This window comes from Takifugu rubripes, chromosome 20, assembly GCF_901000725.2.
Source record: "Takifugu rubripes chromosome 20, fTakRub1.2, whole genome shotgun sequence".
In the NCBI taxonomy this organism is placed as follows: Eukaryota; Metazoa; Chordata; class Actinopteri; order Tetraodontiformes; family Tetraodontidae; genus Takifugu; species Takifugu rubripes.
In genome coordinates this window covers 1,029,160-1,051,027 of record NC_042304.1, presented here as the reverse complement: position 1 = coordinate 1,051,027, position 21,868 = coordinate 1,029,160, and the positions used below count along the sequence as shown (strand labels likewise).

Sequence of the window (21,868 nt, the reverse complement as noted above, 5' to 3'; positions counted from 1 at the left end):
AGCCATAAAATGTTATTTGTATGCAAATGGATTCATTTAGTTGTTAATTCAGTTTTATACTTAGTGGCGTATTTCTCTACATCTCGATTTAACAGGCTGTCAGGACGATAGAGGGATTTTCATTAGTCTGGTTCTGAGAGTTAAGACATACATTTTGAATGGATAGTGTAAAAGTCTGAATGTTTTTTTTTTTTTTCAGCCTGACAATTAAAGAAAGAAAAAAAAATTAAACCACAAATAGTGGTGCCACAGTTTAAAGCTCCAAGTTTTTCAGTCATCAATACAACAGTAAATGGTTTTTATGATGCTGTTTTATAGCACTTGTACAGTTCAGTATATCAGGAGTTTAATTTGCTGAGGGTTCATGAAACACGGATACTTTTTAACTTCACCCAAAGACATTAATTCCAGATTTGTTTCAAGACAGCGTAAATATACGGCCCGAGGGAGTAACACTGCCAATGAAACTACATCTCTGCACTTTGTCAGTCTGCAGTATCCAAATGCACATCAGCCCTGCTAGGTTAGATCCTGAGTTCTGAGGGTTGAAGCTTTTCATCAAGGACTTCTTCTGTGATTCACAAATGGAGTAAAACATGCTAAATTCTAATGTTGAAGAGCTAGCTAGGCATGCTGGGAGAAAGGTAGACGTTCCAAAGCGGTTGTGTATTGGTATAGTTGTTACCTCGAAAGCAGTTGCCATGACAATATCAAAGAAAAGACGACAACAGATGGCAGATTATTGGCAAATTCTGTATATGTTGGGCAAAGGCCACCTAATGCTGGATGAACTTTGGAGTCAACTTCTCAGACTTAGTCATGTTGTCTTGTTCTGAATTATTATGCTATTATGTTGTGTGACTGCATATGTCAAGTCCTGTATCATGCCGATGCTAAGTGTGTTTCCATTATAATGAAACTTTGGAAATTCCTCTTCCTGACTATAATAATGTTTTTGTAATATTTGAGAGGTATTTTAAAATTCCAGTGTTTCTGGGTCTCCAGTTACAGTCATAGTGAGAAAACCAGCGGTGCTGCTCTGCTCTCTTCTGTTCTCTACAAGTTGAGTGATCATTCATGTTGGGTCCAATGACTCCTTTCGTAGACACTCTTAATGGTCAGAACATTTTAAAGAGCTAACGTTTTTCACCATTCCGTGGCTGATTCCCACCGTGGCCCACTGGGCAGAAGGTTCTAGGAGGAGCCTCAACCCCCACACCTAATTATAGCCCACCTGCTCCAATTTTATTCTCTTCTGAAATTGCCCCTTCAACTCCACCCAAACAGGCAGTTGGCCGCATGCTTGCAGCTAATCTGCAACATGTAGTGCACCCTTCTGCATATGAACATGCATGACCTGTATCCCCCCCCCCCCCCCCCCCCAAAAGCCTCATTGTCAATGATGTCATAATGGGCGATTACCTGGATTCTGTCTCACTGAAGCTGCTGGATTACTCCTCATTTAATCAAGTCCCCTCCTACAGGACACACCTACATAGACAAACCCTGTACTGTGGGCTGGGGAGGTGACACCCACCATTGCCATCCCTCAAGTTGCCTCATTTGAACATCTCAGCTACAAAACCCTCTGGTCCATCTCTGCTGGTCTCAGCCATCATCTATTGCCCCTCAGCCACAGCCTTCGTTCCACTCTGATCTTCTGACCCAGCTATCTGCCATCTCTTCTCCTCCTGGGGGGCTTTTAATCTACATATTGAAAGGACGAACAACAAACCAGCCTCAGAAATTCTGGATCTGATACAGTGTCTCAACATCCAGTGCATAGCTGTGGTCCCATTCTGAACCTGTTCTGCTCCATCAGTCTCACAATTCAACAGCTATCCACCTGCGATCTGCATATGTCTGAGCACCTGGCTATCTCTGAGGACACAGACATCCCTGGACCCACCACAAACCACAACCAGATCATAATTGATGCGAAGCCTGAGTAGCTTGTTCAGCCAAACAACTGAAATTGTGTGATTCCATCTGTCACATGACAGCCCCTCCCATTTACCTAGTCACTCCTGATTGCTGCTCTGTGCTATTGTGCTGTTCTGTGCTTCAGAGCTCAGTCCCACTACCTCCCCAACATCCTCCTGAGGACTCTGTTTCTCGGATCCCTGTGGGGGCACTGATCTTCATTCCCTGTCATGTCTAAACAGACAATTATCAGGGATGAAGACACGAGACCAAGCCTGATGATGCTAACCCTCCTATCTTGCTAAATTGATACTCTGATTTTACCAAGCGTTGTGTGCAGTAAATTTGGTTTATTTATTTTATTTATTTATTTGGTTTAATCCAGGGTTGTCTGCCTGAATTTTGAGAAATCTTAACTTAATCTTTCCCTCAGCTCTGTCAGCCTCACTTCCTGTCTGATGGCCCCACTGACCTCCTTTGAAACGGGCAGATCAGTCCGACCCAAACGCAGCACGCTCGGGAAGAAAATCCTGGTGCGCTGGTGGAGCGAACCGAGCAGCAAAAGACTGGCTGGCCACGAGCAAACAGAACCCGGAGGAGATCTCCACGAACTCATGGGCAGAGACAAAAGGCGGAAGTCTTTTACTAGGACAGAGGCGAGTCGGGATGGTCAAAAACAGGCAGGGTCGGTACCGGGTGATCAGTCCATAGAAGAACGCTGGAATGACTCGCATGAAGGACAATCTGGCAGAGAGGGAATGGGATGCAGGAGCTTAAATGCCGGGTTGATTACAGATCCAGAACAGGTGAGTGAAATTACTCCCTGAAGACAAACTGTGACATTATAATCGACTACAAGACAATGCTTTCCTCCTGCTTGGTTCAACTTGTCTCCATCAAATCAAAAAACATCTCTTTCACTCATTCTTCCCCTGGTTCACCCTTGCGTTCACCCTTGCGCTGCTTGGTTCACCCACCACTCCTACTTCATCCACTCTGGCTCCAGTAACTCCATGGCTCAGGTCTCCATGAAGTCCTTCCTCAAACTTCATAACAACACCTCATGATTAACCAGTGAAAAGTGCTAATGCTTCCTATCAGTGTTTCAAACAAAAATCTCTCATCTACAGAAACCTCAACACCTCCAGGATTCCCTGCCTCTGTTCTCCACCTGACCCACTTCTCTTCAGCATCCTCAGCACAGTTCAGGACCAGAATATAAACCTCCACATGCAATTTGGATCTAATAGCATCTAAACTTGATATAACGGTGCCTCCCTCAGCTAAAACTGTCTAGCATTACACCCATCATCAAAAATTCTGCTCTCGGCCCTGACAAGCCAAATAACTTCCACGCCATCTCTAATCTCTCCGTTATGGAAAAATCCTGCACCGTGCTGCTGCCTCACAACTCAGAACCCACCTCACCTCCAATAACCTGCTGGAATTCTTTCTATCTGGTTTTGTTCAAAGCGCAGTGCTGAAACAGCTCTGCTAACAGTCCCTGTCCACAGACTCTGGACACCTCACCATGCTCATCCTGCTTGACCTGCTCTCCAGATTCAAATCCTCACTCCACATCACCGGCACAGCACTTTTCAGGCCCCCTCCTAGCTCACCAACAGATACCTGCAGCAGAACCCCCAGACTGCATTTATCAGATCCAGACTAGACTATTGCATTACCATAACTGGTGGTCGACCGTGCAAACTCCTTAGTAAACTTTAAACTTACAGGGGCTCCTGAGACTACATCACCCCCGTCCTCCATAGCCACCACCACCCCCCCGACCACCACCACCACAGGTCTAATAGGGTTCAAAATCCTCCATAAAGCAGCTAATAACCAGGCCCCTTCTGGCCACCTACAGCCTCTCGCCACCTACACAGACCAGGCACCAAACCTGGGGGGACAAAGTCTTCTCCGCCGCTGCCTCCTCCCTCTGGGACTCACCCCACAAACTCATCTGCATTTGCACCCTCAGAACTCATCTTTAGGATTTAATACCTCGTTTTCTGTGTTTTATTTTGGGTTATTGCCGATTCCTTTCTAATTTCCTTTATTTTTAACTCTGATCTATTTTACGATTTCTAAATGTGTCCCATCTCTCTGCATCTGTGTACACATTTTCAAACAAAGTGTTTTAAAATGTAACGGGACACGGACACAAAATTTGCACATATAAAATAAAACTGAAATTGTTTTTATAGTGACCAGACTTTAAAAAATCTGGGGGGAAACTTTGCAGCGTCTGTTTGCTGAGAGGGAATAGATACTGATACTAATCCAGCCAGTAATACAGTTGATTGGACTGTACATCTTTTCAGAGTGTGTACATGAGCCTGTGAGAGGACTAAGAGTGAGAGGAGCTATCATATCGCATTAGAGCGGTGTGGATGAAGCACAAAAAAGGCAGGATTCTGAAGAGGACAGCGGCGATGAGGATTAATAACTAAGAGATGCAGTGAAGAGTGAAGCTTTAAATCAGTGAACCTACTGTTTAATTTTCTGGATAGGATTTAGTTGTCTTACCAAGCCGACATAAATCCTCTTTATGTGAACTTCTTTACATTTATAGTACTAGACATTACAGGAATGTATTTTGGTGGGGAAAAATGATACACAGCCAAGCCTTTGGAACTATGCTTGTTAAATTATGGGGCTGAGAAGGGGAATAAAGAACATCCAGAGAGATGAGTAAAACAGTGGGATTAAATGAAAGAGGAGTGGGTCCAAAGGAAAGGATTAAAGACTTTTGAGATCTAGAGGAAAAAGATCAGGGAAGAAAGTCATTTAAAAGAGACAGTGTGGGAATATTTGATGAATAAGCTTTATTTTAGTTTGTTTTGCTCATATGCTCTTTATTCATTGATTCATTCAGCATTTGGTCTGTGTTGACCTTTAGCAGCAACTAATTTAATTGGATTTTTTCCTTCATCAGGGACTCCAGACCTCTGTGCACAGCTGGAAAGGACAATAATTCCTCCCAAAGAACTCCATTTTGTTCTGGGTAACAAGTGAGTACAGTCTGTGACTGGGTGGACTGACAACCGTCCACTGAGGTTTTAAGCATGAGTTTTCTCTGTACACATGCTGGTATTGATAGTATGTGCTCGTTTTCGTGTGTTCCTATACTTTTCTGTTTGTCTGAGGTTGACCTGCTTCAACCTTCACACAACTGCAGCTCATTTGTCTCAATCAACTCCCTAACCTGCTCAATTTAAAAGACTGGCTCACTCCTTGCCAGTTCGTGGTCGATCATCCCTGGTTTGGTCCTGAAAATGGCCTTTGGACTCTTGTCTCTAAATTTTCTCAAATTTGAGAACACCATGAGTCTTATTTAGCAAATAACTGAAATATCCAATCAGATGTCAATTTCACTGAGTCCTAGCTACGCCGCTTCTGGTCCTGTCAGAGATTCACCAAGTCCAGATCCAGGTACTCTCTGTGGTGACCTGGACAAATATTGTGTTTCTTTTCTTTTCTTCACTTCAGTTTGGTTTTCAAACCAAACCCCATGTGTGTTCTGTAGACAGAGCTAAAGTTGTGTGATTGGGCTTTTCAGTGGCAGGGCATTGGCATGGGCTGAATTCAGAAATTCTATGGTCCCTCTTAGTTCAATTACCCAAATTTGAAAACCACTTTAAATCTGTATTTGACAACCCTAGCTATGCGGGAAACACTAAAGAAGACTTCTAGAACTTCGACAAGGGTCCCATTTTGTGGCTGACTTCTCAATGAAATTCTGGAGTCTGGCTGTGAGAGCACAGTGGAATGAGGAGGCATTACAGTCAGGTCTTCATTAAAGGACTCAATGAACAATTAAAGGGTGAGCTTGATGTCTGAGATCCACCATCAGCTCTCCAGTCTCTGGGATCTGTATGATGGCATCCTGATTTTTTCTTCCAAGAATCCTGTTTCAAATGTTTACTCACTGGATTGTTTCATTCAAAAGGGGAGCATTAGGAGTGATCCATATGGGTCCGTCCTCTGGTAGATTGGCTGGTTCCAAGAACATGGAAGGAGCCAAAATAGTTGTTGGACTTTGCAGATGTCTATCATCAAAGGCTACAGTTAGGTTACAACACCACTCACAATGCTCACATCAGCAAATCTCTCATTTTGCTGGCCTCTGGAAGTGGAGCAGGTGTTCCTCTAGAAAAAAATACTCTTTATCTCAGCTCCTCTTCTGACACAGCCTAAATAGTTCATTTTGTAAGTCAATGCCTCTGACACAGGTGAGGGGACCATATTATCATCACAGTGCCCTGGTTCTTACAAACAGTTGCATCTGTGTGCTTTCTTTTCCCAGTGCCACTCCCCTCTTGAGCGCAATAATGACATTGGCAATGGAGAACTACTAGCTGTCAAAATAGCATTAGAGGAGTGGAGGCATTGTATGGAAGGAGCTGAGCAACCGTTTGATTGTATGCCAAGTTCTTATTATCTGTCCAAACCACAAAAAGTGAAGATATACCATTCCAGACAAGCTTGCTGTTTTGTTTTTCAGTCATTTCAATTCTTACTTTACCTTTCACATGGGATATAGAAAGACTAGCCAGATGTACCATCCCATTCACACTCCTCCGTGGAAGCCAGCTCCTCTCCTGACATCATTCTCACTGCAAACTGTGTGGATGGTGGTGATTTGGTTTTTGAGAACAAGAAAACTGTCAAGAACGGGACCCATGTAATGGCCCAGCAAATTGCCTGTTTCATTGTTGTTGTTGTTTTGTTTAAAAAAAATATCTACTCCATATGATTTCACTCAAGACCACATTTCAGTAGGTGCTTGTGAACACAAATCCTCTCAGAAGCTGCTGTAGGCTGTCAGTGTTCTCAGTTTCTGTCTGATCATCGAAGTTGTTGTTGGCAGCTTTGACACAGTCCAGTCTGGACAGTAAAACCAGCCTCATTAGCTGGTTTTCACTGCAGTTTTTGCAGGGTTTAGTTTCTGACTGTATGTAGACAGAAGATGGACTAAGCAGCGAAGCTTAGCGACGTGCACCTTAAATAACTGCCTGCTCTTGTGTGCTTCTGTCCTCTTCAGCGTTTGCACCATGTTGTCCACGTTCGCCTGGGGCATAGCTAAACTCTAATCAGGATGACGTTGGAAAACACCCGCAGTGAAAAAGATGGCTTCATTTTTACGCAGCGTTGCACTACAGAATATTTTAAACTAGAAACTATAACTGCATATGGAGAGTCAGAGAGGGTCCGAATGTTTTATGAATTTTAAAATGTCTGTATTTAAAAAAAAAAAAAAGAGCAATTGTTTTGACAAACATATCCAGACACTTTAACTTTAGCTTTGGGGCATTTTGTTTCCCAACTTTGAGATGTTTTGAAACCTTGACCTGTGAAACACCAGTTGCTTAGTTTAGTCAGACAGCCAGCTCTGGGAATAGAAATGATTGCCCCAAAACATCTTTCGTTTTGGTGTTTTCGAGAACCATCAGAAGAGCAGAAACAAAGCATTCCACTGATCTGTGCCCTCACGCCGTGGTCATTACTCTGATATTGTCAGCAGTGAGACCCGTAGACAGCTTTGTAGCTTTCAGAAACACGTCCATTTTAATGAATTTACAATGCATTTCAAATGTTCCAAAAATTCTCCTTTCACTCTACTAAGGGGTATAAAGTGTAGATAGAATGGAGCATATCCCCACCACCACCACAATATAAACAATCTCAAAGGGTCTCAAAATGACATAAGCAGAAATATGTGTGACTGATTTAGTAATTTAAAATTAGTTATTCGGGGAAACTAATGCAGCAGTTCAGATGTTTATAATCTCCAGCTTTCAGACAGCACAAATAAGCAGAACAAGTGGGGAAAAAATTTTTAGCATCTCATAAAGCTGTTTTTGAATCCCATTTATAATTGAGTTTGAGAATTTTAGAGCAGGATTGAAACAGGAATGAAGAAATATGTCAAAAGTGATGCTCTGAGGATCTGTTTGTCAGTTAGGTGAGGCTGATTCAGGCTTTGTTCGGTGACTCCTGTCAGAAAACCAAGAGGTAGAAATGACACTTGCATCTGCAGTGGACGCGTGAGGACTAAGAAGGCTTTTTTGGGATTAGAGTCCAATGAGATCCAAATAAAAGGGTGCAGGATTTGGTGGTTTTAAAATCCCTGAGGGTGGGAGAAGTGACTTCTCACAATTCTGTAATCCACATAAATGCTCTTAAAAGCACAAGAGGAGACAGGGAAGAAAAGAGGAAGGTAGGAGGACTTGTTGTGACTCCTACTCTGGCCCCACCTCCTCCTGGGCAATCAGCTCAACCACCACCACCTGGGCCCTCTCCTGCAGCTGCACCCAATCCGCCCAAACGACTCTGCACCCATAAAAGGCCCCCTATGCACTCAGGCCAGTGCTTGATCTTACTGATGTTTTTTGGCAACACGTCCCGTGGACCCAGCATCTCTCCAGGCTCCCCAGCGACTCCCTGCGTCTTCCAGCGTCTTCCAGCGACTCCTCTGCAACCTTCCTAGCCCCTCTTCCTCTGACCTCTTCCTCTTCCCCTTCCTCGGACGGATTTCTCCTATCCTCTGGACACTTGGACTCCCCCACAGACTCTCGCCCCTGGATCTCGAACTTGGTTCGTCTGCCGCATCACGCACCAATAGTTTGTCTCGGCCTCTCTCATTTAGTTTCTTCCCTCCTGGTTTTTTTTTTTGCTTCATTAAACCTTCAGAGTTTACTTTTAATTCCCGTGTCTGTCTGCCTTCTTTGGGGTTCCGCCACACTTGACCGCCAGTCCTCTCGAGCGTAACAGGACTGTTAGAATTTGTAAATGTCTACATCTGTCACTAAAATCAAATCAAATCAATCTTTATTTATATAGCGTCTTTTACAATCAAAATTGTTTCTAGGCGCTTTCCAGAATCCCAGGGTCTAACCCCAGATAAGCAACAGTGGCAAGGAAAAACTCCCCTTTAACAAGAAGAAACCTTGCGCAGGACCAGGCTCATGTAGGGGGACCCTCCTGCTGATGGCCGGCTGGCTAGAGAGAGAGGAGAGGGTGGAGGACAGGTAGATGATAGAATGGAGAGGAGAAGGAGGGGGAGAGGAGAGGAGAGGGAGGGGGAGAGGAGAAGGAAAAGGAGAGGGAGGGGGAGAGGAGAAGGAAAAGGAGAGGAGAGGAGAGGCACAGAGCACAGAAACACCCACAAAAATACACTATACAACGGGTCAGTGGGGCTGTTTCTTTGGCTGAGAGACGATGACCAAAGGAGTTGACATCAGAGGTGGCTATCGTGCTTTTCTCTAGGTTGAGCACAACACTTTTCTGACAAGAAGCAAAAGGAAGTAGATCCTCCACTATAGAGGAGGATGTCGTCCTATACTGTGACCACACAATTGAGACCTTGATATGTGTCATCAATTAACTTTTGAATTTCATCCTGAGATTAAATGGATGGTTAAAAAGTGGTACCATCCAAATGGTATGTTGAATGTTGTGAGTTTTAAGGATGCATCTGTCAACTTGATTGCCTAGTATCTAAAGTAGGCACCAAAACACTAAAGTAGCGTGCACCTGCCAGTCTCTAATTACTGTATCAGAGTAAGATATGCGCCAGGTGACCACAGCAACCATTGAAAAGAGGACCAATACTGCACACAAGACAGAAGTGCCGTCAGTTATGTCTTCATTTTCATTTTAAGCAGCTGGAATCAAACAATTAAACAGAGTCCTGTATAGCCATATTGATGTGGTACCCTACAGAACACATTCTTTATTTATTTTGGTCTATATTAATTGTGTATGCTAACAGATTTTGCAAAAATCACTAATTTAAAAAATTATTTCTTTGTTTACAAGATTCGTGCCGGGCTAACCTGTCTCTGGTTTTCTTGTGGCTGGTCACATAACTATCTGCCACAAACAATTACAATAAGAAACACCAAAAGTCTTTTGGCTGTAGATTTTTAGCACTATAGCATGATATCCTACAGCACTGAGGAGAATGTTTTCAGGATGTTGTGGCTCAAGGGACATTTGCAGTTTCCCTTCATGGGCTACCACCTTATTGTGGTGGTGGGGTTTGCGTGTCCCAATGATCCTAGGAGCTCTGTTGTCTGGGGCTTTATGCCCCTGGTAGGGCCACCCATGGCAAACAGGTCCTAGGTGAGGGACCAGACAAAGCATAGCCAAGGCCCCCTAATGACGATTAACAACATTGGTTCTAAGTTTCCCTTGCCCGGATGCGGGTCACCGGGGCCCCCTCCTGGAGCCAGGCCTGGGGGCGGGGCATGTTGGTTAGCGCCTGGTGGCTGGACCTCTGCCCATGGAGTCCGGCCGGGCACAGCCCGAAGAGGCAACATGGGACCCCCTTCCTCTGGGCTCACCACCTGCAGGAGGGGCCAAGGGGGTCGGGTGCATTGTGTATTAAGTAGCAGCCGAAGGCAGGGACGTTGGCGGTCTGATCCCCGGCTGCAGAAACTGGCTCTAGGGACATGGAATGTCACCTCTCTGGTGCTAAAGGAGCCTGAGCTGGTGCGTGAGTTTGAGAAGTTCCGACTAGATATAGTCGGCCTCACCTCGACGGGGGCTCTGGAACAGTCTTCTCGAGAGGGGTTGGACTTTCTACCACTCTGGATTTGCCGATGGTGAGAGGCGACAGGCAGGGGTGGCAATTCTCGTTACTCACCAGCTCAGTGCCTGTATATTGGAGTTTACCCCGGTGGATAAACCTTTTTTGGAGTCCTTAGAGCAGGGGTGGGGAACCCGTTTCATATCGAGGGCCATTTCAATTTTTATAAAGTCCTCCGAGGGCCATACTATTATGAACACATACCTAGGGATGCAAAAAAAAAAAAAAAAGACAAAAAAAAAGTCTATAACCACTGTGTTACTAAGTCTCATGATTGCTGCATTTGAGTTTGAATTATTTATTTAGCACACATGCATATAAAATCACCAAAAAAATAGAATAAAATGACAAGTAAAATATGTTTTCATGATCATACAAAACAATAAAAAGAGGTGCAGAGTTGAGGCAAGAGACCCGTAAGGGCCTGTTCGAGGCCTCTACTCACAAAAACTGCAATACAACAAGATAATCAAGAAAATAAATGAAAAAGAAAGATAGACAATAATAATAACAACAACAACTAGAAAGCACTCGGAGAGCACAGACCTCCGCCAAGCGCAACAATTCCTGGCATATTGTGATTTCCACCATAAATATTAGTCCCACATATACTTTGACTACATATTTAGATTCCTTGACCATAAAAACATACCGTTAGCCACTGGAATCATAACAATATATGTCTTAGTTCAGTAGTTTTTCACGAAAAAAAATTCACGCTTTGAAACAATTTTACTTTGTCCGGCGCGAGCGCCTCAGCTGCGGCTACGAGGCACGTTCACGAACTCTCCTTCGGCGTGAGGTTTCAGCTTCGTGGGTATTAATTCACTCACCACAAAACTTGCACGCGTAATATTCTCTCTGTCGGTACATGGTCGTGTGAAAGCTGCTTGTTGAGCCTCCAAACTCCGGCGAAGAGCGTTAATTTTATCCAAACTCATCTGTCCTTTCAACTCATAGAGTTTAGCGTGTTTCGCTAGGCATTATTCGTCCGTGTCAATCAGTCCAGCCCACTACGTACATCACATGCTGTGTTCACTGACCCTGACCTTGACTCGGACATAACATAACCGTCTGTTTTATCTCAGAAAACGGGAAAATATTTCATCTTGTTACGAAAGAAATTTCAGGATACGAAAGGCAAAAATACGCTACCGCTGCTACTCGCAGCTCGCGGAGTTTAGCGAACGGTCCCACTGTATAAGTGCACATATAAAATCTAAAAATCTTATTGCGTTGCGGGCCGGAGGTTCCCCACCCCTGCCTTAGAGGGAGTGCTAACGAGTGCTCCTTCTGGGGGCTCCCTCGTCCTCCTGGGTGACTTCAATGCTCACGTTGGCAGAGACAGTGTGACCTGAGAGGTGGGATTGGAAAGAACGGCCCCCCTGATCTGAACCCAAGTGATGTTTTGTTATTGGACTTCTGTGCACATCTCAGATTGTCCATAACAAACACCTTGTTCAGGCATAATGGCGTCCACATGTGCACTTGGCACCAGGACGCCTTAGGCTGCAGATTGATGATCGACTTTGTGGTCGTGTCATCGGATTTGCGGCCGCATGTTCTGGACACCTGGGTGAAAAGAGGGGCAGAGCTGTCAACTGATCACCACCTGGTGGTGAGTTATCTCCGATGGTGGGGAAGGATGCCGGACAGACCCTGCAGACCCAAACGTATTGTGAGGGTCTGCTGGGAATGCCTGGCAGAGTCTCCTGTCAGAAGGAGCTTCAACTCACACCTCCGGGAGAGCTTTGACCATGTCCCGGGGGAGGCGGGGGACATTGAGTCCAAGTGGACCATGTTCTGTGCCTCCATTGTTGAGGTGGCTGACCGGTGCTGTGGCCGCAAGGTGGTTGGTGCCTGTCGTGGCGGCAATGCCTGAACCCGCTAGTGGACACTAGCGGTGAGGGATGCCATCAGGCTGAAGAAGGAGTCATATCGGGCCTTACTGGCCTGTGGGACTCCTGAGGCAGCAGATAGGTACCGGCAGGCCAAGCGGAGTGCAGCTTCAACAGAGCTGTCTCCGTATGGACGGACAAGCTGGGGGGACAGAGTCCACAATGGAGGACCCTGTACAAAACCCCCACCAAAAAGAGGACAGGAGATCTTCAATGGAGGATCCTGCTTGGTGCCATCACCACCAATGCTTTTACAGTATCTCTGTTTTAAATGTCTCCAAAATATGCCCTTTCTGTGGTCTGTCTGAGACAGTTTTTTTTATGTTTTTGCAGAGTGCAGCAAACTCGCAGGGGTTTTTAGTGTTTTAACAGAGATTTTTAACCATTTTAACGTCGTATTCTCTGCTCAGGCTTTTATTGGTGGGACTGTCTACAAAAAAGCTGAAGGCACCAAGTTTCAGGTCTTGAACTTTTTAACTGCAGAGGCTAAACTGGCAATATACCTGACACACAGGGACAGGATACTTGATGGGACATGTGTGATGTGGTGGTTATGTGGAAGCAGAGCATTAGAGCCAGACTGAGGCTGGAGGCTACACGGCCACCACGAACCTGGAAGTGTTCCAGCAGCCGTGGGGACATGAAGGTGTCCTGTGCTCAGTGACAGAGCAGAGGCAGTTAAATCTTTCTAACTACCTCCTATAATGATGGAGTGATTGTAATTGTTAATGTTTTATTCTATTTATTATTGTTATTAAAAGTGGTGTTAAAAAGTATCTCTCTCACTCTCTCCTTTCTTTGCCACATACAACTACACTAGCATATGCTACTGATAATGGTTTTCATGTCCTTGCTTTAATAGCATCCACCTTCTTGGACCAGTTCCTGTCTTATTTCTCACTTGGTTGCCGCGTTAGAGCCGAGCTGTGACTGTGGCATACTGTAATGGTGCCAATGTGTTGATGACGGTGGTGGTGCACAGCTCAGCTCAAGAGCTTGACCTGGTCTTGATTGGACAAAGAGAAGTCCTGCATAGCAGTACTCAGTTACTGTTCCCGATCTACCAAGATGTCTACCAAGGTCATTTGAATTGTGAGAACAGAATGTAAATAAATGTAATTCCAAATTATACTTTACAGATTGAGATTTTCAATGCAATGATTCAAATGAAACAATACACATTCCCATTATAGTGGCACAGACTGTATTTCAACCCATACCTGACCTCTGCTCATAATGTAGCACTCTACTTTGCTCCAGGACAGCATCAGAGGCCACATTCCTGAGGCCACTCTGTGGTATCTGTGAACTCTTGCTGAAGTCAAGGCTCGATTGTGGCCTGCTGTGGGGAATTTATTGTATCCTAGAGCAAAGTCAAAGTGTCTTTATTTGTCTGCCATGAGATAAATTTGTCCCAGACAGGGATCTGCTGCCTTGACAATGCATTCAACAATCTTCTCATATGTTCAGAAATAGTTTAACAAAAACAAAAAAAAAAGAAGAGTTAGTATCTCTCAGGCTTTGGCTAAAAAACCCAGCATGTCCAGCAGATACTTTGATCAGGTGGCACATGAATAACTTCCTCTTGTGTCTTCCATCTGCACAATGACATTCTAAAAATGCAGATAATTCACTGCAGACTTTGTTGTGTGAACTACTGGAACAGCAGAATTTTACACAACTCTTCTGTCACTTGGGTTTGGATTCATGGCAGGACAAGTTGGCAAGTGCAGTGTGTCAATTAAGGATTTCAGGTGTTTCACCATTTTAAAAAAAGATCACAATTAGTTTTTTATTGCTTCAGGACAAACCCCTGTTCAATTTTCTCTCCAGATGTGTTGTCCCTGCAAGAATAGCTTCACAGACATTTTGACCTAACTGGGTTTCCTGGACAGATATTGGCAGAAAGATGTAAGTCGACAAAAACTGGGGGGGGGGGGGGGGGGGGGTGGGGGGGGGAAGGGAAATAAAAGTGTTTAAGCCAGCAGGAGTACATATAGAATAGTTGAGTGTCCTTGTTGGTTGTCGAGGTTAAAATCAATTTTTCCTTATTATCCTCGTGTTCTTATGTCTGCATGCACCTCCAGACATAGCCAGAAGCATTTCAGCAGATTGGTCATGTATGCTGCAAATTTCAGAGCTCTGGAGCGCCTTCAGGGAATTTCTTCAACTGGAGTACAAACGTCCATTTTCAAGGATGGACTAATTACATTTTGGCGGTCAACATCAAGGACATTGAGTTGTGGTCCCATGTCCAATAATTCCTCTCTACACAACACAAGGAAGACAATGTGCTCGTCAGTAATAGTCTTTTTAACCATTCTGTACAATATAATACGATATCTATGATATAAAGCTCATATGTTTTTGTCAAAAGGAGCAGCGTTGTGCAACCTATAGTCGTGGGGATAAATGTAATTTCCTTATCCACAGAATATTTCCAGAAAGCATAGGCAAACATGAAATGAAAGAGGAAAATGCAGGCATAATAATTTTTGTCAACAAGGTTATTGTCATTCTAAAATGATTCCGAAACAATGTTTATGAGAATGCTCATGTCAACAAAAGCTTTTGAATCCCAGTAGATGGTCACCGACTATAGAAAAAGGACAAATGCGTCAGAGCACGAACTGATGTCACTATTGACTGACCGTCCTCCTACCTTTCGCTTTCACTCCTTTCACTCTATTCGAAGAAAACTAAAATGCACGTTTCATATCTGCTGGCTTAGACACATTTTAGCTGTTTAATGAAGATGATTCCATCATCTTCATTAATCTAATTAAAACTTTTACACAATTCACCCATCTGCAGTGGAGAATGACCCGGAACATCTCTGGAAATGCATTTCAAGTTACCATCACACGTACACAATTAGGCAGCTGATCCAGTGTTGACAGGCAGCAGAAGCAGCCAATAAAAATTGAAGACACTAAACAGCACTTTGAGTCTCTCAATGTACGAAGAAGAGGGAAGTCAACCTACATAAAATGTTATGTAAGAAGTGTGCTTTGCTAATGTAAAATGAAATGCAAATGAATATAGATTAAAAATAAATGCTATCTAATTGTGATAACTGAAAGGGCCAACCAAATTTTAATGGTTTGAGAGGGTCTACTGATGTTATTTGACTGAGTTTGTTGAACTCACACTGGACTGCCTTTTTCTATTTGAGGAAACACTTGACACTCACGCCTTTTCTTTTTTTTTACTCCATGGTTCAGGTAGTTGTAACACTGGAATGTGCATCAACAGTTGTTCTGGAACAAGGACCAGACAATTTTCTGAGCAGTTTCACATTCAACATATTGCAAAGAGTCTTAAAACATGTTCTCCTTGACAGATACAGTCAACATTTTCATGGCTAAGCTAATATTTTATAACAGCTGCTGCTGCTGTTGGTTTCAGATGCAGACCAGTTGTATATGACTGAAATTTGGCTTTGGCCAGGCTCCTGAATCAGGTCAGAGCAGTGACCCTGTGGTACCCATGAACTCCAGGCTCTGAGGGAGGGTTCATGAAGAATTTGAAACATAAGGTGGGAATTTTTTACTAGGTGTTTGAACAAAGATTTATCTATTCATTCATAAATTACAATGTGGAGATGTTTGTGAGCATAAACAAGAACATCAGTTTCCTTATGATGATTAGATATTCTCTTAACATTAGGTGGACACACCATTGACAGCTGTGTCAAACAAATAAGCTTCAAATGAAAGATTTGATTTGATAGAAAGACTTACCAATCATTAAAAATCTGCTATGTTCTGTCAGACAAAGATAACCAAACGACAACAGGACTGACTTGTCTACAAACAGCTTGTCTTCTGGTTTTACTCTACCTTTTCTGCTTTGGTCTGCTCAAAGGCGAACTCAATGGTGGGCACAGCCAGTTGGTTGGCAAAGAAACTCACATCTCCAGGCAACTGTGGTGAGCTGACATGGGGTCCTGGGCAGTTCCCACCATGAATGCAGCTCAAGAGCTGCCTCTGCCAGAGAAGGAGAAAAAGGAGAGACAAGGGTAAAAAAAACAAAAACACCAATGAGGCCAGCAGCAGTGTTTGATGCTGCATTATTAGCTTTGTTAGCTCATTTAGCTTCCATAGTGTTCCCGTCACTGTATGGATATTAGCATTCATTTACATTCTTTATACTAATGACATTTATCAAAATATGTATCACAGGAAACATAATAATGTTTATATATATATATGCCCTTCGGGAGTCCTTCATTATGAGGACTGTCCAGCCCTGAGTTAGCCACTCTGGGTGGTCCCCTGATGTTAGGAGCTGGTTCATCTGTGCTGCCTGGCGTTCCTGGAGTGCAGTCAGCTTCTTAAGCCAGTAGGTGTGGATCTTATCGGGCCCTGGTGCTGTCCAGCTCTTCATTTTGGACACTCTTGTTTGGATGTCTGCTAAGGTGATGACTACTGGGTCTTGTTCTGCGAGTTGGCTGTGCTCAGCTTGTAGGTCTTGCAGCCAGTGGGCAATAATGTTGTGCGTTGCCTCTTTCTCACAGATACTCTTCCAGTGTTTTTATATATATATAACAGATACCAGGAACCACATCAGAGATCTCTGTCCAGAAGAATGCAGTCCTAGGAACAGCTAAGATCCTGCACAGAACCCTCAGACTCCCAGGCCTCTGGTAGACGACCCGAGTCTGAAGGAAGGAGGCACCGCCCAGGAGGGTGAGGAAGAGATTTTTTATATATATATTTTTATATATATTTTAAACAAGCTGTTTGTGTTGTAAAATCTACATTCACAGGTTAGGTTAGGACACTCAAGCAGAAAGCACAAAGATGAGAAAGGTAGTGCTATTCTTGTAATACAGTATATATCTGTCGTTCAACTCACACATTAAAACAGTCTCTAGAAGTGCCTTTTTTCACCCAAGGAACATCACAGTTCAAACCCAGCAACACTCTCAGACAGAGGTAGGTACACCCGAAGGACAAGACACCAAGACACAAACAAAGTAGTGTTGTTTATGCTGTACAGTGCCAGGAGGAATGCAAGGAACTGTACATTGGGGAAACCAAACAACCTCTCCACAGAAGAATGGCACAACACAGACGTGCCACCGCTTCGGGTCAAGACTCAGCAGTCCACTTACATCTAAAGGCGAGTGGGCACTCCTTTGAGGACAGTCAAGTACGGATACTGGCCAGAGAAGACCGCTGGTTTGACAGGGGTGTAAAGGAAGCTATCCATGTCAAATTGGAAAAACCATCCTTAAACAGAGGTGGTGGGTTGAGGCACTTCCTATCACCCACTGACAATGCAGTCCTCCACTCCTTCCAACAGCAAAACAAATGTTCACACCATTCCAGGAGACCTAGCGACTCACCACCAAGTGAGCCAGCAGACAAAGGGGAGACACCTCAACCGAAACTAGGTGAACGACCCTGTCAACGACACTCAGGTGACCACTCAGATAATTAACATGCCAATGGTCCACACGGGCTATATTTTCAAGCTCTGTCCCCGGCAAGTTCAGAACTGAAGAAGCCTTCTGGATAGAAGGCGAAACGTCTTCAAAAGAGAAGAAACACAATCCATTTGACAGAGAAAACTACATGGATACGATGACCTGGATGATTGAGAATCTACACAGACATCTAACATCACAAGGATTAGGAAACTACTGACACGGCATGATGCTGAAAAGTTTGTCCATGCATTTGTTACTTCCAGGATAGACTATTGTAATTCTTTATTATCAGGGTGTCCCAACAACTCTTTAAGAAGCCTCCAGCTGATCCAAAATGCTGCAGCCAGAGTTCTGACAAGTATTGACAAAAGAGATCACATAACTCCTGCACTGGCGTCTCTTCATTGGCAGTACAGAAACAGCACTTCTTAAAGTTACTAATGATCTTCTTATAGCTTCAGATCATGGACTGGTCTCTATGCTAATTCTGCGGGACCTCAGTGCTGCTTTTGATACAGTTGATCACAGCATCCTGTTACAGAGACTGGAACATGTGATTGGGATTAAAGGGACAGCACTAGACTAGTTTAGATTGTATCTATCTGATAGATACCAGTTTGCTCATGTCCATGGCGTTCCCTCTTCATACAGTAGGGTTAGCCATGGAGTTCCACAAGGTTCTGTACTTGGACCAATCCTCTTCACCATGTACATGCTTCCCTTAGGGAACATTATTCGGCAGCATGGGATAAATTTTCATTGTTATGCTGATGACACTCAGCTTTATTTATCCATGAAACCAGAGGAGACAGAGAAGTTAGTGAAGCTTCATACCTATCTTAAAGATATAAAGTCCTGGATGTCTTCAAATTTCCTCCTCCTTAACTTAAAGGAAAAACTGAGGCCATGGTGTTTGTTCCTGAACCTCTCAGGGATAGATTAGATCACATGATCACTCTAGATGGTATCTCATTAACATCTAGTCTCTCTGTGAGGAATCTAGGAGTAACTTTTGACCAAAATCTCTCCTTCAACTCACACATTAAAACAGTCTCTAGAAGTTTTTTCACTTGATGAACATCAGAAAGATCAGGAAACTACTGGCGCGGCATGATGCTGAAAAGTTAGTTCATGCTTTTGTTACTTCCAGGCTGGGCTATTGTAATTCTTTATTATCAGGGTGTCCAAACAACTCTTTAAGAAGCCTCCAGGTGATCCAAAATGCTGCAGCTAGAGTTCTGACAGGTATTGACAAAAGAGATCACATTACTCCTCTACTGGCGTCTCTTCATTGGCTGCCCATTAAATTTAGAATAATTTTTAATAATTTAAAGAGGCCTAGCTCCATCCTACCTGGAGTGACAGCTCGTGACACCTTACCAGCCCAATAGACCGCTCCGCTCTCAGAATGCTGGTCTACTTGTGGTTCCCAGAGTCTCTAGGAGTAGAATGGGGGCCGAACACTTAGCTACCAGCCCCCCCTGCTATGGAACCAGCTGCCTGTCCAAGTACGGGAGGCTGACTCCATCTCTACTTTTAGGATCAGACTTAAGACCTACCTTTTTGAAAAAGCTTATTGTTACAAATTCTGTAGTTCCAGTTACTATCAAAGACAGAGAAATGATCATACTTAGGGGGTTGTCTAATCATTAGGTTAACATCTTAGCTATGCTCTTATAGGCCAAGGCTGCCGGGGTCCAGAAACATGATAACCTGACAGGCCTCTGTCACCCCACTGGGTCATGGTCTCCTCTCCTCTCTCTCTACCCAGCCGGCCATCAGCAGGAGGGCCCCCCTACATGAGCCTGGTCCTGCTCAAGGTTTCTTCCTTTTAAAGGGGAGTTTTTCCTTGCCACTGTTGCTTGTTGGGGGTCAGGCCCTGGGATTCTGTAAAGCAATTAAACACAATCAATCTGTTACAATTAAACAATTTTGATTGTAACAGATGCTATTTATAAAGATTGATAATTCCCAAGCATGAAGCCAAACCTATTCAGCCTGCTAACCTCTGCAGACCTACACCACCGCATCCTCCTAAAAGATCAGCGCCAGCTGCAGGGCTGAAGACTCAGCCAAAGAAACATTCATGTCATGGAAACCCATGCCAATCGGCTTGGAAAAAGGGCCCATCACATAGCCCCAATAAAAGGCTTAGCACCTGAGCGGAAAAAGTGGCAAAAAAAGCGGAATAACAAACATAAAATAATAACAAACATGTTGATAAGGTGCCAAGGAAGAGCTGATTACATTTTGGTGTCATTCTCGATTCAAGAAGGACTTTGACTTTTGATCTTCCAAAGAACAGCAACCGACTATATTATGTGGCCTTGGATCACAGCCTTCATATCGTATATACGAGTTTGGCTGAGGTCTCCTGTTTCACGTACTGTTCAAACATTCACACTTGGAGCCCGTACGACATTCAGTTTAGTCTACAGTCAGGAGGAGGATTTCTTTGCCTTAGCTTGTCCATGAGCCCATACGCTACATACAGGAAATATGTTTTTCTATTGTTGTTATTTGCATTGTTTTGCATGCTTCATACTTAAGAAGTAAAAGAAGTTTCCCAAATTAACTGAGAAAAGGGTAAAGTTGTTGACAGAATCAGAGTGATCTTCAGTAATATTTTCTTTCTCAAAACAAAATCTTGAATAAAATGACATCGCAAACCCATTTTGGTGATTTTGATCAAATTGAAAAATTGATAAATAAAAATATAAGAAAATAAACACAGTTGTGCTACTTTATTTTCTGTGTACAGTGATCCCTCGCTATATCGCGTTTCGTCTTTCACGGCTTCGCTGCTTCACGGATTTTTTTGCGAGTCGTTCATTGCAGTTCTCAAATATAATCGAAGGTGGCATATCCGTTTATAAAAATCTTCTTGCTCAGAAAAAGAGAGCGCCAACAACTACCCATAACAATGTTCTCTCGGAGAAAGACTCCTGCGCCTTCAGTAGAAACAGACGCTACAGCGGAGCGGAGTCAGGACGAAGAGGCACAGCTGGGACTGTGAAATACGCGAGTGACAATGTTTCCAACCTTGTATTACTAGATTAAAATTATTGTTTTAAACAAATTTTGGGCTTTAAAACAGGTTTTGATTTTTGGTTTCATTCTATAGTTCAGTATTGCATTGTAAAATAATTAAAAAAAATAAAGCTGACTACTTCACGGATTTCACTTTTCGCGTGTTATTTTTGGAACGCAACTCCCGCGATAAACGAGGGATCACTGTAATTATTGGTGCTACTTTGGGCTTAATCAATCAATCTTTATTTATATAGCCTCTGTTACAATCAAAATTGTTTGTAGGCACTTTACAGAATTCCAGGGCCTGGCCCCAAACAAGCAACAGTGGCAAGGAAAAACTCCCCTTTAACAGGAAGAAACCTTGAGCAGGACCAGGCTCATATAGGGGGACCCTCCTGCTGATGGTCGGCTGAGTAGAGAGAGAGAAGGGGAAGGATGACAGGTAGAGGTGAGAATAGGTAGACAACATAGAAATACATTATATTAATTATAATAAACTGCCGGTAGAGTTGAGTTGAGTGGGTCAGCGGGGTCAGTAGGTCAGCATACAACTATGAAGAGACAGTTAATCAATGCTGCCATACAAGCTGTATACCGGCTACTTTTAGCTATATCAAAGTGTCGTTTCTAAAGTGTTGTCCCAAAAATTACAATATAATCTTTGCAAAAGTGTGAGTGTTGTACTGTATATATAAAATCACCCACTCGCCCTCTTTCCCTGGGTGATCTGATCCTCCTTCAAGCACGACTCCTCTACCACAGGGCTAGAAGCACTGCACTCTTCTGGACATATCTCAGATGGTATTTCTGGGACTGGTGGACCACAATGTCTCATGTCAATGTCATTGTCATTGACTTCAGAGTTTCCAGTCCAAACTTGGTCCAGATGTTCTTGTTCACTATAGCAGCTACTTGGATGTGATGTTCCATATATGATTGACCTGCTAGCATCTTGCACACTTCTGTTATGAACTGGAT

At 43.6% G+C, this 21,868-nt stretch overlaps 1 protein-coding gene and 1 long non-coding RNA gene across 2 annotated transcripts in view; one reads left to right on the top strand and one right to left on the bottom strand.

Moving 5' to 3' along the window:
* Positions 1-21,868, bottom strand: part of naaladl2 (N-acetylated alpha-linked acidic dipeptidase like 2) — a 214,963-nt gene that overhangs the window by 53,860 nt on the left and 139,235 nt on the right. Inside the window, exon 11 of the mRNA XM_029828002.1 lies at positions 16,263-16,409. Coding sequence (XP_029683862.1) covers positions 16,263-16,409 — 147 coding nt within the window. The remainder of the gene's footprint in view (positions 1-16,262; positions 16,410-21,868) is intronic.
* On the top strand, positions 1,455-16,414 carry LOC115247188 (uncharacterized). The gene is made up of 4 exons (XR_003886244.1): positions 1,455-4,940; positions 14,254-14,331; positions 15,829-15,958; positions 16,288-16,414. It is a non-coding gene; the product is annotated as an uncharacterized lncRNA (long non-coding RNA).